This window comes from Dinoponera quadriceps, unplaced genomic scaffold (genome assembly GCF_001313825.1).
Source record: "Dinoponera quadriceps isolate SergipeBrazil2010 unplaced genomic scaffold, ASM131382v1 scaffold5144, whole genome shotgun sequence".
Lineage (NCBI taxonomy): Eukaryota > Metazoa > Arthropoda > Insecta > Hymenoptera > Formicidae > Dinoponera > Dinoponera quadriceps.
The window spans coordinates 1152823-1165852 of NW_014560308.1; the positions used below are offsets into that span (position 1 = coordinate 1152823).

The 13030-nt window shown below is 45.4% G+C and overlaps 1 protein-coding gene across 1 annotated transcript in view; it reads right to left on the reverse strand.

Moving 5' to 3' along the window:
• Window positions 1-511: 511 nt before the first annotated feature.
• LOC106750724 (probable serine/threonine-protein kinase dyrk2) overlaps window positions 512-13030 on the reverse strand; it is a 193652-nt gene continuing 181133 nt past the window's right edge. The window contains exons 4-11 of the mRNA XM_014631248.1: window positions 11162-11306; window positions 8674-8890; window positions 7049-7147; window positions 6676-6834; window positions 6386-6524; window positions 5189-5504; window positions 4918-5047; window positions 512-3656 (exon numbers count right to left, since the gene is read on the reverse strand). Coding sequence (XP_014486734.1) covers window positions 3164-3656; window positions 4918-5047; window positions 5189-5504; window positions 6386-6524; window positions 6676-6834; window positions 7049-7147; window positions 8674-8890; window positions 11162-11306 — 1698 coding nt within the window. The 3' untranslated portion in view covers window positions 512-3163. The remainder of the gene's footprint in view (window positions 3657-4917; window positions 5048-5188; window positions 5505-6385; window positions 6525-6675; window positions 6835-7048; window positions 7148-8673; window positions 8891-11161; window positions 11307-13030) is intronic.

The following is a 13030-nucleotide window of genomic DNA, read 5'->3' on the forward strand; positions in this document are numbered from 1 at the left end:
AAGAAATCGATGTAAAATCAACGGTTTTGAGCAGAATGTACGCGACGATTTTCAATACGCTTACCGCTCGAATGCGCACTTAGTGTACGTGAGATATATAAAGCGCGTGCTAATACATCTCTTGCAAAAGGTACGTAATTGTGAATGTATTAGTATATATGAGACATACGCCGAGACGCATTTTTGCGAGTGCGCATGTGAAGATCGTCGTTCGCGGGACACGTAGATATATCTTGCTCAACTTGCCGCCTGGAAAGACCAGAAATGAAGAAAACGACACGGGTTCGAAAACATGCTATTAGGAACGAGATATCGCGACGTTCTCATTAGAAATATAAAATATAACGTGATTCGTCTCAGTCTTTATATGTGATGCCGAGTATCGATATTCACGTATCCGCGGCAATCCGATCGTTCGGTTTTCGGCCGTAAAAAAAAAAAGGAGGAAAAGTGAAAACCGGTACGCGACGAACGAATCAGCGAGACCCCGTGTATATACGGTGTGTATATATATATAGTGTTGCGTACGATTTCCTCGTAAAGATGAGACTTTCGTGAAGAAGCATGCGAAAAAACGGAAGATATCGGTTCCGAGGTGGAAGCTCGAAAAGCAGCGAACAGGAGCGGGACTCATCTCACGTTTCTAACGTTATGTACAAATGATATATAATTTGCGAGCTCTCGCGAGGCCGTCCCCCCCCCTTTCTCTCTCTCTCTCTCTCTATCTCTCTCTCTCTACGTTCGTTCCCTCGCGAAACTTTAGAATGGGTACGGGCACATCGAACAATTACCACGTCTAAAAGTAGTAGCCTAAAACGCTTAATGCTATACACGTTATTTCTGCTTCTTCTTTTTTTTTTCACCTTTTCCTTTTCTGCTTTTTTTTCTATTTCGTTTCTTTAGTCAAATCCTCTGCATATATCGCGAAGTGCTCGACGAAGAGTGTTGTCCGAAAGGGCGCATCGAAAATCGCTAATTAATCCCGGGTACAGCTATGAGTAAATTCGCGTGCATGCGCGCGAGTACAAAAGCGAAGCTGCTGCTGCTGCTGCGGCGGCGGAGAGTCTCGGAGAAGGGCGGTGGTTAATCACTGTTAATTGTTGTTATTCCGACGCGATGAGACGTGCGCGTTACGCGTCGCGGCGGACGATCGAGTGACACAATGGAGGTACGTAAACGACGGTAATGATATATATAACGGCGTGTAGGAAATCATTCTTGCAAAATCATCGCATGGGGAGGAGGGCGTTTTCTTTTCTTCTCTCTTATATATTCGTATGTAGCAAGCAAATATATATATATATAAATGTGTGTTGTGTGTGTGTGTGTGTGTGTGTGTGTGTTGTATATATATAGCATGCCGCTCCCGGATATCTCGAAGACGCGTAATCAAAATCTGTACACGTTACCTACCATGTAGTAATAATAACGTTAACTCTCTCTCTCTCTTTCTCTGCTCTCTGCTATCTCTCTCTCTCTCTCTCTCTCTCTCTGTAATATTATTGACGAATAACCCTCATTATATTCGGCTACGTATTTCCTCGCGATAGTAATAGTAGCGATATAGCGTTACACATATAAGAAAATAATGATTAATAGTAAATTGAAATCATTAGCGATCGTTATCTTCTTAATATCAGAGATCTAAGTAAGACAGTGGTAGTTTAATATCACAATAAGACTACTCAGGCCTCGTTAAAACTGGGGCACGCTTCGTATTAATGTTACTCCACTCGCCTTGACGCTTCGTTATTAAACCGCGACCCCGCGCTTGGTCGCGTGATGCTGCTGGCGGTGGTCTCTCTCTCTCTCTCTCTCTCTTTCGCACGATAACTCAGGTCTTCTCGGCGCGACCGTAATTTGACGGTAACCCCCGAATCACATACGCGTACACATATACACACGCAGCCACACTCACACACACGTCGGGGAAGAATCGTTGTTTGACCGTTGACGGCGCGTCGGACTCGCGTTCGCGTACTTCCTCTCTGCGCGACTCGCGCCGTTCATCGGCGCGCGTCGTTGGAATCGCGCGGTGGACGCGCGGGCGGCCCTCAAAGAGCGCGCTCTGTCGCGCGCTCATCATAATGGTATACCTTCTGAATGCGTACACTCGCGCGCGGGAGAATTTCACAACCGTCGTCTCGCTTCGACCGCCTGAGGAACGAGCAGTCGCTCTCGTCGCGCGGCGGCTCGTCGACGGTCCCTCGACGCGAGCTTGCCTTGTCGTACGGAACTTTCGATTGTGATTTTCGACACATCCTACGACCGAGATTCCGTCAGCGTGAACGTCGCACGCTTCGCGCGTGATTTCGGGATAAACACAGACCCGGGACCAGATCAATGATACGATGATGGCCCGTGACGGATGATCGATATATATATTTGATGATTTACTAATGACCCTCGCCGTATGGAGGCGGCGTATCTAAACATTGTCTGCGAGTAACTACGATAATGCGCGTTTTTTTACGATTACCTGAGTGACATCGGATCGCCAGAGTCCCCGAGAGCGCACGAATTCGACCTCGCCGCAATCGCCCCTGTTTTCTTCTTCATTCATCCGGCACGCCCGCCACGCTCCTCTACCGTCGTCAGATCGTTTTGGCCTCATAGCTAGATGCATATGCCCGAGACTAGCGACTCTCTCTCTCTCTCTCTCTCTCTCTCTCTCGATCTGTGTGTCTGTCTAGTCGTTTGGCATCGGGAATAGTTAACGTCGTCGGGCCGGCCAGCCAGTTCTACACGCGCCGGTCTGTGCGATTGCACTCGCCCTCGACTCGCGCATGGAACACGGGGTGTCACGTGCTCGCGGTTTCGCGCGAGATCGTCGATCAGTGTGAGCTCGATCCGACTCGGATCTCCGTCTCACACACCGGAGAAGCATCTCTCTTTTTCTCTTTCTCTCTCTCTCTCTCTCTCTCTCTGTACACCTATCTATCTCTTGAGCGATAACGCGTTGCAACGACATCGACGCGTACGTCGCCGTCCCCATCGCTCACGACGATCGCGATCCTCGCGATTGGATCTGGAGGAAGAACGTGAGAACGAGTCGAGGAACGGAGGAACGACAAGGCGCAAGAGCGAGCCCGATCGCGCCAAGAGGGTGCGCGCGCGTGAGATGGGGAGAGTGCGTTTAGAAGTGGCTGGCACAGACCCGACTTCACAATATCGGCGGCAGGAACGTGCCTGAGTCGTCGAGATTCGGGTCGAGGCTCGCGACGATGTCGCCGGTCGACGCGTGCCTCGACGTCGCCGTCTGCGTGCTGCTCGCTAACGCGTGGCTGCTGGCGCTGCCGTTCAGCTTGCTCTTCACCACGAGGCCACCGCCACCGCCGCCGCCGTTGTCGGTGCTGTCGCCCGACGTCGTGGAGATCTTCTGGACATACTTGCGACCCTTGTACAGCCGGTACATGGTGTAAGGCGGATCCTCCATCGTCGTGGCTCGCTGCCGCGGCGCGCTCACCGTCACGCTCACCGTCTGCGCGTGCGCCGACTGTGACGTCTCGACGCCGCTTGTCGTCGTCGTGTTCGCGCTCGCGTTCACCGTCGACGAGGCTATCGCTGACGAGGAGGAGCTCACGTGGGAGGATGACGAGTTCAGCCACTCGTGACGCATCGCCTCGTCGGGGGTCATACGCTTCTTTGGATCCCACCTGCGACGGTGACGAAAGAAAATCGTTTAGACGGGAGCAGGAGGTTCGTGGAAATTCGCTGGCTCGTGTAATGAGCGCCACTTCGGGCTTTCCTGCGCGATTGATTCTTTAGAGAGACGGACCCATTACCCGTTACGATCCGACCAAATTCGCGAGTAGGGGCGATGAACTCGTGACGAGGGAGTTTACGATTAATTTCGAGAAGCGGGGATACTAGTTTTGCATTTTTTTTTCACTGTGGATATTTCCACTGACAACTTCCGAAAGTTCCGTTTTGCACGCAATCTTACAGCTCTGAAGTTATATTTATCATTCTGTGTAATTTGATTTCGACTTATTTACTGGTTTACATACAGTGTCTGGCGCAAACCGTACCAACCATCGTATATATTTGTGGTTTAAGTCAATATGAACAAAACGTCCTCTAGCATTTTGTAAACAACTACGCAAAATTTTGAATTATTAATTATTGCGAGTGGCCATGTATAAAGGCTTTTTTAATTAATAATTCAAAGATCCGCGTAGTTATTTGCAAAATGGTAGACTTTTGTGTTCAGAGTGACCTAAATTACAAATATATGATAGCTGTTGTACTAAAGACGCGAAGGTTCGAGGTTCGATATATTGATATATGTCGCTAAGTAAAACAGTTGTCATATACTTGCATATAGATTGGGCCATTCTGAATAAAAATATTTATGGCATCAATGGCTCTTACCATTTTGCGAATAACAACGCAAATTTATAAGTTATTAATTAAAGAAGCCTCTATTCGTGGCCATTTTCAATAATTAATAACTCAACATTTTACGTGATTGTTTGTAAAATGGTAGAGGACCTTTTCGTTCATTTTCTGTTATGCACACATGCTCTCTATTTTCATAATTATAATTATATTTATGGGTATCATTTATAATCTCTCTATAACTCATGTAACACTGGAAGGGTTTTCTCCCGTAAACAAAGATTGTTACTATTAAGTCAGTCCCCATTTTTAATCGCGATTTTCCGCCAAAACTACCAAAACCCAAAGAAATCGTGAATAGAGCACGTAATTAGTACATAAAAGGCCACTTAATTCCTACATAAGTGCTGTTCCAATTTTCTTTTTCCGACGAGGACGCTAGCTTAACAAAACGTGCTCGGAAATGAGAATGTTACGCGCTTCTGAAAGGCATCGGGATGTTGAAATTGATCGCACCGGTGTACGGGAATTTCACGCGGAACGCGGAAAATAGCACGCGAGGCAAAAATAACTCACTCGAGGCATCTGCTAACGAAGTTCACGAAGAGCACATCGGAACACCGGAGGGCTATCGAGAGATTCCTGCTGCCCGCCCACCTCTTCTTGCCTTTGCTGTTTGTCACGCATCGCGGACTGCCTTTTTGATCTGCAACGATTTCCAAGACGATGAGTCGGAGTCGCACACTGCGCGCGCGCTTGGCCTGCTCTTTCTATCTTTAGGAGCCACTTCAGACCCCGGAGTTTCCAGTACTCTCGCTGCTACTGACACACCGTAGCTCTGGCTTACCGAAAAAGAGCCTGCGACGAGACGCGTGACTGATAATGTGCTCAGGCGGCAGACCAAGGACCTCCATGATGCAGGCGAGCTGTTCTATCTCGTCCTCGCCCGGAAACAGCGGGTATCCCGTGTACAGCTCGGCTAAGATGCAGCCTAGGCTCCACATATCGATCGGCGTGCCGTATGGAAGACCGAGGATCACTTCCGGACTCCTGTAGAACCTGGATTGTATATACGTGTACACGCGTTGGTGACTGTAACACGACGAGCCGAAGTCTATGACTTTGATCGAGCTGCTGCCCCGTTGCTTCAGCAGCACATTCTCCTGCAATAGTTACGGACACAGACGTGTGTGTGAGAGAGAGAGAGAGAGAGAGAGAGAGAGAGAAAGGGGGAAAGTGAAGTTGACGTTGAAGAAATTGACGCGAATAAACGAGCAGTGTTGGAATACATATCTGAATAATTATGTCTAGATAGAAAATAGGTCATCTAGTATGTATATCTGAGTGTTTACATTGGTACAATTCGTCTAATATCTGATCTAAGGAAATAACCGGCCGTTTATCTGATATTTGTATCGAAGCAATTCGAACTTCATAATTCCTATATTCTCGAAATGATTGCGTATATATACGTATATATACGTATCTTTGTGCAGGTATGATCGTGTCATAAAATAGCTGTGCAGTAACACTTATATATACGCAACCATTTCAAGAATAGAAGCATATCTACTATCTAATAAGATATCTATTATGAAGAATTGAAAATCCACGTCATAATGTTTGGAATACCCTCGCAGTCACGTATGCCAAATGTATTATGGATATATCTTCTTTTCGTCCACAAATAGCTTGAATATGATGGCAACGTTGCTTCATATCCGGTTAAACGGTAAAGAAAGGAAGAAAAAGATAAAAATTAAGGAATTTCTCGTTATATAGATAACGTTAATATATATATATCTAGTTAGCGCCAAATATATCTCGACATATCTGAAGCTTATCCTATATTTGAGATATAAAAAATGTGTAGCTAGGTAAGAATCTCTTTTCCGTATTTATATCTATATCGAAGGAAAATAAGGAATATTTTCTTATCTATGTATTTATCTAGATAGGTAGTCGTAATAGTATCTAATCTTACTTAGATATGTGAAAAGTCATATCTTTCCCAGCACTGGACGCGAAAATGCGATGTACTCACCGGCTTCAAGTCGCAGTGAATGATATTCTCTCGATAGAGCAGTCTCAGGCAGCTAATTAACGAGTTGGCGAAACGGCGGATTAGGCTCAGACTGAATCCCTGGTAGTTGTTCTTTTTGATTAGCTCGTACAGATTCAAGCTGCAACAGAGAGAAAGAGAGAGGGACGCGCTTAGACGGCGATTTCTTTTTCTTTTCTTCTCATTATACGGCTAACGAACTCTCGCACGCGCGCGCAACGGCGAGGACGCGAGGCTGACTCCTCCTCATTATATCTCGGCCGATCGCTCACCTCATTAACTCGAAGCTGATGCACAGGTGATTCCTGAAGTAAAAATACTCGAGCATGTGTATCACATTGTGCGACGAGTTCGCCTCCAAGTCCTTCTTCCTCAGGTGCTCCAGGATTCTCACCTCGATGAGCGCTTGATGATGGAACCTCTTCTTGTTTCTGCAAGGACAGTGAAAGTCAGTCGTGCTGTTTTAAATTAAGAAGAAAACGCGGCATGCGAGGATCCGGATGGGAAAAAAAAACAACAACACACTAATGCCGGATGTGCCACATCGTCCGTGCATCATCGCGAGTTTTTTCTCTTTCCCAGATCATAGCGCTCGAGCGGTAGTGAGTCACCGCGCGATGACGAGCACACACCGTTTCCGCGTACCTGATAATCTTGATGGCGATGTGCTGTCCCGTTTTATGATCCAGCGCTCGAATCACCTGGCCGAAACTCCCCTTGCCGATCACCTCCAGTATCTCGTATCTGCGCGCAGAAAAGGTTTCGAGCGCGTTCACAGACGAGTTTATGTCGCGAGCGGGGAGAATATCGTGTAAAGACCTCAGCTGACTCGCCGATTTAAGACAATGTATTTTATGTCTTAAGTCTTTGTCTTTGAGCAACGCACAATAATCGCTTGGTGTCTTGAGTCTTAGAGACTTTCCACATAAGCAATAAGATTTAAGTAATAAGAAAATTGACTACAATCACGGTCGATCATCCTTTTAATAAATGATTGGTCAATTTTCTTACTGCTTAAGTTTTATTGCTTATTATAGGAAGCCTTTAAAACTAAAAACCGTTCTGTTTGTAGTTAATGACAAACCGCTGTATAATGAAAAAGTAGTAAAAAAAAAAAAAGGATAATTTAAACAAAAATTGAAGGCATGAAACATTGTCTTAAAAATACAAATCAACCATTCCAGTGAGGTTTTATCCCACACAGCACACTTTATCCTAGAAACATGCTTAGGACGTCCTGTGGACGTCTTTAGAACGTCCCTTGGAGGTCTGTACTGTATGGGAAAAAGTAACATTCTTTTTCGAATGAGTTTCAGAACGCATCCTGCGTCTAATAGAAGAATTTACGTTTCAGTAATTCTCAGGATATACGTTTTCCTATTGGATGTGTGAAACGCACCGTTGTTGTGAAACACACCGAAAAAGTGTTGCGATTTTTTCGTGACTAGCCATACGTGAAGGTGCGATGAAAATGAGCGAGATGCATCAGAAAAGAGAGCGCTACGCGCGACGAGCTTCGTTTGACGCATGAACGGCCGTTAGTAATTGAGGTGATTGCGTGAGCGAAAATATCGGAGCATTTTTATTTCCTGTTTCGTGCGCCTTACCGACGCGCGCAAACTGCTACGCAGTTTTTCCGCCGCAATTTCTCCCGCGAGAGTAACAATGACGACGACGACGACGACAAAGCGCACTCGTTCGGAATGCGACCGCGCGAGCGATTGCGAGAGATTCCTTCGCGAGCGGCGAAACTAAGCAGCGTCGCGCGACCGACAATAGCTGTTAAGGGGATGCAAAAGTCGATGACGAACTTGATAAGTCGATAACGTAGAGGAGATCCTCAAAATCTAACCAAGATGCATTAAAATTTTTCGAACTTTTCGCATCCTTTTAGGATTCGATTATCGAAATTCGTTATACTTTAAAAAGGTGGGAGGGTGTTCTTTGAAAATTTTCCGATCGAAGCATCGAAACATTCGACACGTAGAAGCTGCGGAATTTTTGTACAAGATAAATATTTACGCTAACAGCTAGAGATGTCACAATTTTGTAATTTTTAATCGTTTTCGTCACATATTTAGCAACGCTTCATTTCCGTGCGTACTTTCATTGCATAAAATCATTTATAATTCTGTGCAACTAAGACGTAAGTTTTGCAGAAAAAATTAGTATTCTATCGGTAAAGTTTCCAAGTATAGCGTAAGAAAGAAGAAAAGTGTAACGGGAGCGCCGAGAGAGCCGGCGATGAAGGAAAAAAGTCGCGGGCTCACCTGTAGGAGATATGATCGTGCAGGACCTTGTTGTAACTGCCATTTTCGTCGTCGTAGCCGCCGTTTTGCGAGGACACTTCCTCGCCGTGGATTTTGTGGGCCGACAGGCCCAGATACCAGATCTCCGAGTACTTCTCGATCTCGGCGCGCTCGAATTCTGTCAGTCTGGAGCCGTAGTACTTCACCGCTTCCTGGGGTGTCATTGGCAGTCTCCCAGCTGTTTTATTTCCCCGCGAAATAACACGTGTGAGTTAAGTGCACTATTCTCGGGCCTACAGCGCGCTCGCGAAAGCACGCGTTACGCAAGTCTCCCCGACGACCTGCACTCGACCCGCGAATTATCTCGTACGTTGCGCACGTAGAATTTTTCGCGAGGATATCAACGCGTTCATCAACCGAAGAAGTACCATGATGTAGTCCGGCCCGGCTGGGATATACTTCGCAATGTCGAAAGTTTTCAAGTGAATATTGGGAAATTTAGAGAGCAAAGAGTGAACCTGTGCAAGCGGAAGTTTTTTTCCAAATATGGAATTTTTTTTTATTAAGATTTTTTCCATTTCTTTTTCATGGAATCTTCTGGATGGCTTTGAAACGCGCGCGGAAAAAAGATTCCCATACCGAATGCCTCTTTTCTACATAAATATGCATTGCTTTGGTGGTAATAAAATTTTAGGATAATTAAAAGGTTAATTAAAATCGATCGATTTGGTATTCGGGTTAGTGCGTCCTTCATGAATTTGTTCTCGACGTTTCGTGAATATTCCAGTTTCACTTATTCGGAGAGAGGAACGACCTAAGACTTTTTTCAGCTCGCTTCTTCGGATCACTAAATTCGTGGCACCAAATCGCGTGGGAACGAAATTAAGGTTAATCAAATTATATATAAATATCAGTAATAAAATATCCGTAATGAAAAATAATTCTAGTCAGAATTACAAAGCCAGATCAATAATTGAAATTTGCGGTTGACTTATAGATTTATATATTATTATATAGGTTTATTTGTGCAACGATTCTTTTGCAAATGATGGCAAGCAAGCAGTGTAACGCAACATCAATACTTTCGTTACAACTGCCCGTTATTCCAGAAGCGTGTCGATCTCACGTTTTTTCTACTATTTCCGTAGATATGAGTTCATAGTAACACAGCAGACCCCATTATGCTGTTCCACATCCTAAGCATAGTAATATTAAAAATTCCCAATTAGATACGTATTAGATACGTTAGTTTGAATATCTGTGTATAATGAATGCTACTTTGCAGAATTGTTGCCATTCGTCAAATTATCAACAGTCATGATGCACAAATAATGCCTTTGATTGGAAATTTTCGATGTTACCATGCCAAGGAAATAGGACAGCATTAATGGAATCTACTACATTATCTATCCTAATAGTCTATCTCTAACTACTAGTTACTACCCGAAATAAAATATTTTCTCACACTGACATTCGTAATGCTGAGCAATTCAAACCGGAGCCTCGAAAATACACGTATCAATACGGGACGCTTTTTTCACTTTCCTGATACTTCCTCATTATACGTGTGACAAATTTGTACACCAGCGGGTTACAAAATACATCTGCACTGAGAAAAAGATTTTTTCGAATTTAATAAATTTTATTGCCATCCAAACAAATTTCGTCATTGGCATGCTCCAAAGAAACTAATGTTTCGATCGATAAGTACGATTGTTAGACTCTTCAACGAATATGTATTTTTATCTTAAATAAAAAATTTGTTTGAAACGGAAAATAATTTTCTTACAAAGAAATTATTTGTTTCATTTTACATATTTATTATAACCAAATAATATTTCATTTGGTTAAAAGATATTATTTCAAACAATAGCGTTCTTTCTGTTAAATAATCAAGTTTTCTTGAATGAGACAATAATATTTTTTCAATAACACAACATATACGAAATATTATTCAAACGAATAATATTTCGTATATGTTGTTTCGACGGAACAAATTTTAGTCAAATAAATAGAAATGCCAAAGAAATCTAAGGAAACTTTTTTCTCTGCGTGATCAGATTATTTGCGTAACGCTGTCGTAAATTTTGGTTTCAGTAGGTAGTATATTCCAGCCGTGCGGTACAAGTTTGACAAATTACACCATCAGCATGGTATATTATTCGCCAGAAATGTTCCGTGTGCAATATTTTCGTTAATCCTGCCGCACGAAAACGCGTACCGGCTCGTTCACGGAGCGCCGAGAACCGTTCTTTACACCGAGGGATTTCAATAATATTTCTCACGTGCGTGTCGTAATCCTGCGTATTGCGCGTAAACCTCGCGTCACCTCATAGCCGCGACTTTATTCCTTCCTCGAGTGCACCGACGTAATCCTCTCGGCGTCTTAAATACACGTTTCGCTCGTATTAAATGATAGCGTCGAGTGGCGCGCGCTTTCAGGCCCCCCGTATAAGGGCAACGCGATTTTCCGCCGATTTTAATCACAGTGTGTGTGTGTTCCCCGTACCGTATACTTCGTGAGAAGTAGCGCTGAGGGGTTCGTGCAGCGGCATATTGTGAATATTGTTGCTCGTGTTGGAATTGTTGGCATTGTTGTTGTCCGTTTTATCCACTCCGCGCGCCGGCTTCGTGTTGAAGAAAGACGGCAACTTCTGCAACAGAGAAAGAGGGAGAAAAATGATCACTCGTTCACGCTCTTTGTTTGACGGAACACCCGTTCAAATAACGCACCTCGGACATTCACAACCGCCGACCTCGCCGAACGACCCGAGCTGAAAAACTCGCCGATTTACTCGCCCACTCTCGCGCTCGCGATGACTGTCGAGTTTTCGCGACGATATTTTACAATCAACGAGTTTCTCAAGGGAGCGGAGAGAGGCGGGGACGGCCAGCAGACTCGAGTAACATTACTCGCCATAACTCGGCCGCGAAGTGTCGGGCGTTAATGACGGGAGCAGCTGGACCGTTAATGTCGCGTCCGCGACAAAGTCGCCATGAGCGAGCGAGCGACGCGATTTCTCGCTGAAACCGAAATATAAAACCGATTGAATTACGCGAGCCCACGGTGACTTAATATTAGGGTGTCAAAGGAATACGAGAAAAATGAGTGTCGGATGAAATTTTCTCCGAACAAGGAACGGAGAAAATTCAGTGCGGATGATCTCACGAGGGACGTGCGCATCGGGCCGATGATTCGATACGCGTTTGATTTGCGTCGCTTCGTCGCAATTTCGGCGTCCCCATCGTGAGAGAAAATAACTACGCGATTATCCTTCGGTCTTCGAGTTTAAATCGCCCGAATCTCCTCTTTGTGCCGCCGAGTATCGAAACTCTTCTTTCTCTCTCTCTCTCTCTCTCTTTCTCATCGTGAAAGCGTTGCGGCGGTAATCTCTTAAAGAAAGTGGAACGTACGACGAGACGCGCGCATATCGGCGTCTATGTGCGTACGTGAACACGTGTGTGTGTGTGTGTGTCTCCTGTTTGCGAGTGCTGACCCCCGATTTAACAAGTTTAATGACACCGAAGTGACCCGGGGCAATTATTTCTGCGCTCCGGACGAAAGAAAGAGAGATCCGAGCGAGCGAGCCATTAGAACGTTTCGTCGTCGAAACGACGCCTTTCCGTGCAGCCTACCAAGGGCAGTCACCGGTCGTGAATGCACCTCGAATGACAATCGATCCCGGCGTTGTTGTTTCCAGCGCCGGTCTGTCACCGTCGTTCATTAGATTTCTTCGCGCGTCTTTCCGCCGTTGTTAATATTTATACCCCCCGGGCGTCGGCGATCGATTTCGGGCAGGTGCGACGCGACGCAACGGTGGCGGCAGGAAACGTTTATGGAAAAATATCCTCGAATATAAGTCGAACGGGAACGCGCCTAACGCGCGGAACGATGAATCTCCCGACTATCGGCGATACTTGTGGCGTCGTCTTCTGGCACAGAGAAGGTCAAGCACCTCGCGGACATCGGTATTCCAGAGGCGTCTGTCGCTCGCTCTATCGGAAACATAGAGCGCTTTATTTCCTCTTTTTTTCTTCTTCTTCGAACGACCCGCGCGTGACGACGCGGTAATAACGGATACGGCGGGTGCGTGTGTTTTTTTTTTGGGGGTATTGCATTTGCAAGTGAAAATACACGAAGGTGTATAACGCGCGAGGTGGAAACCGCCGGTGCGGCCTTTGAGCACCTTGAAAGCGGACACCTCGGTGAGCGAGGCGGGTGCCAAGCGCTCACCTCGGCCCAGATATAACACTGTTAACAGTATTAATGCGCGGCGTCATGGGAAAATATCGAAATAACGAATGCACGGTGCATGCGCGAATGTATGGAATACATTCTCGGTAAGGCCGCATATCGCTCCACTTGCGAAGTGACGGA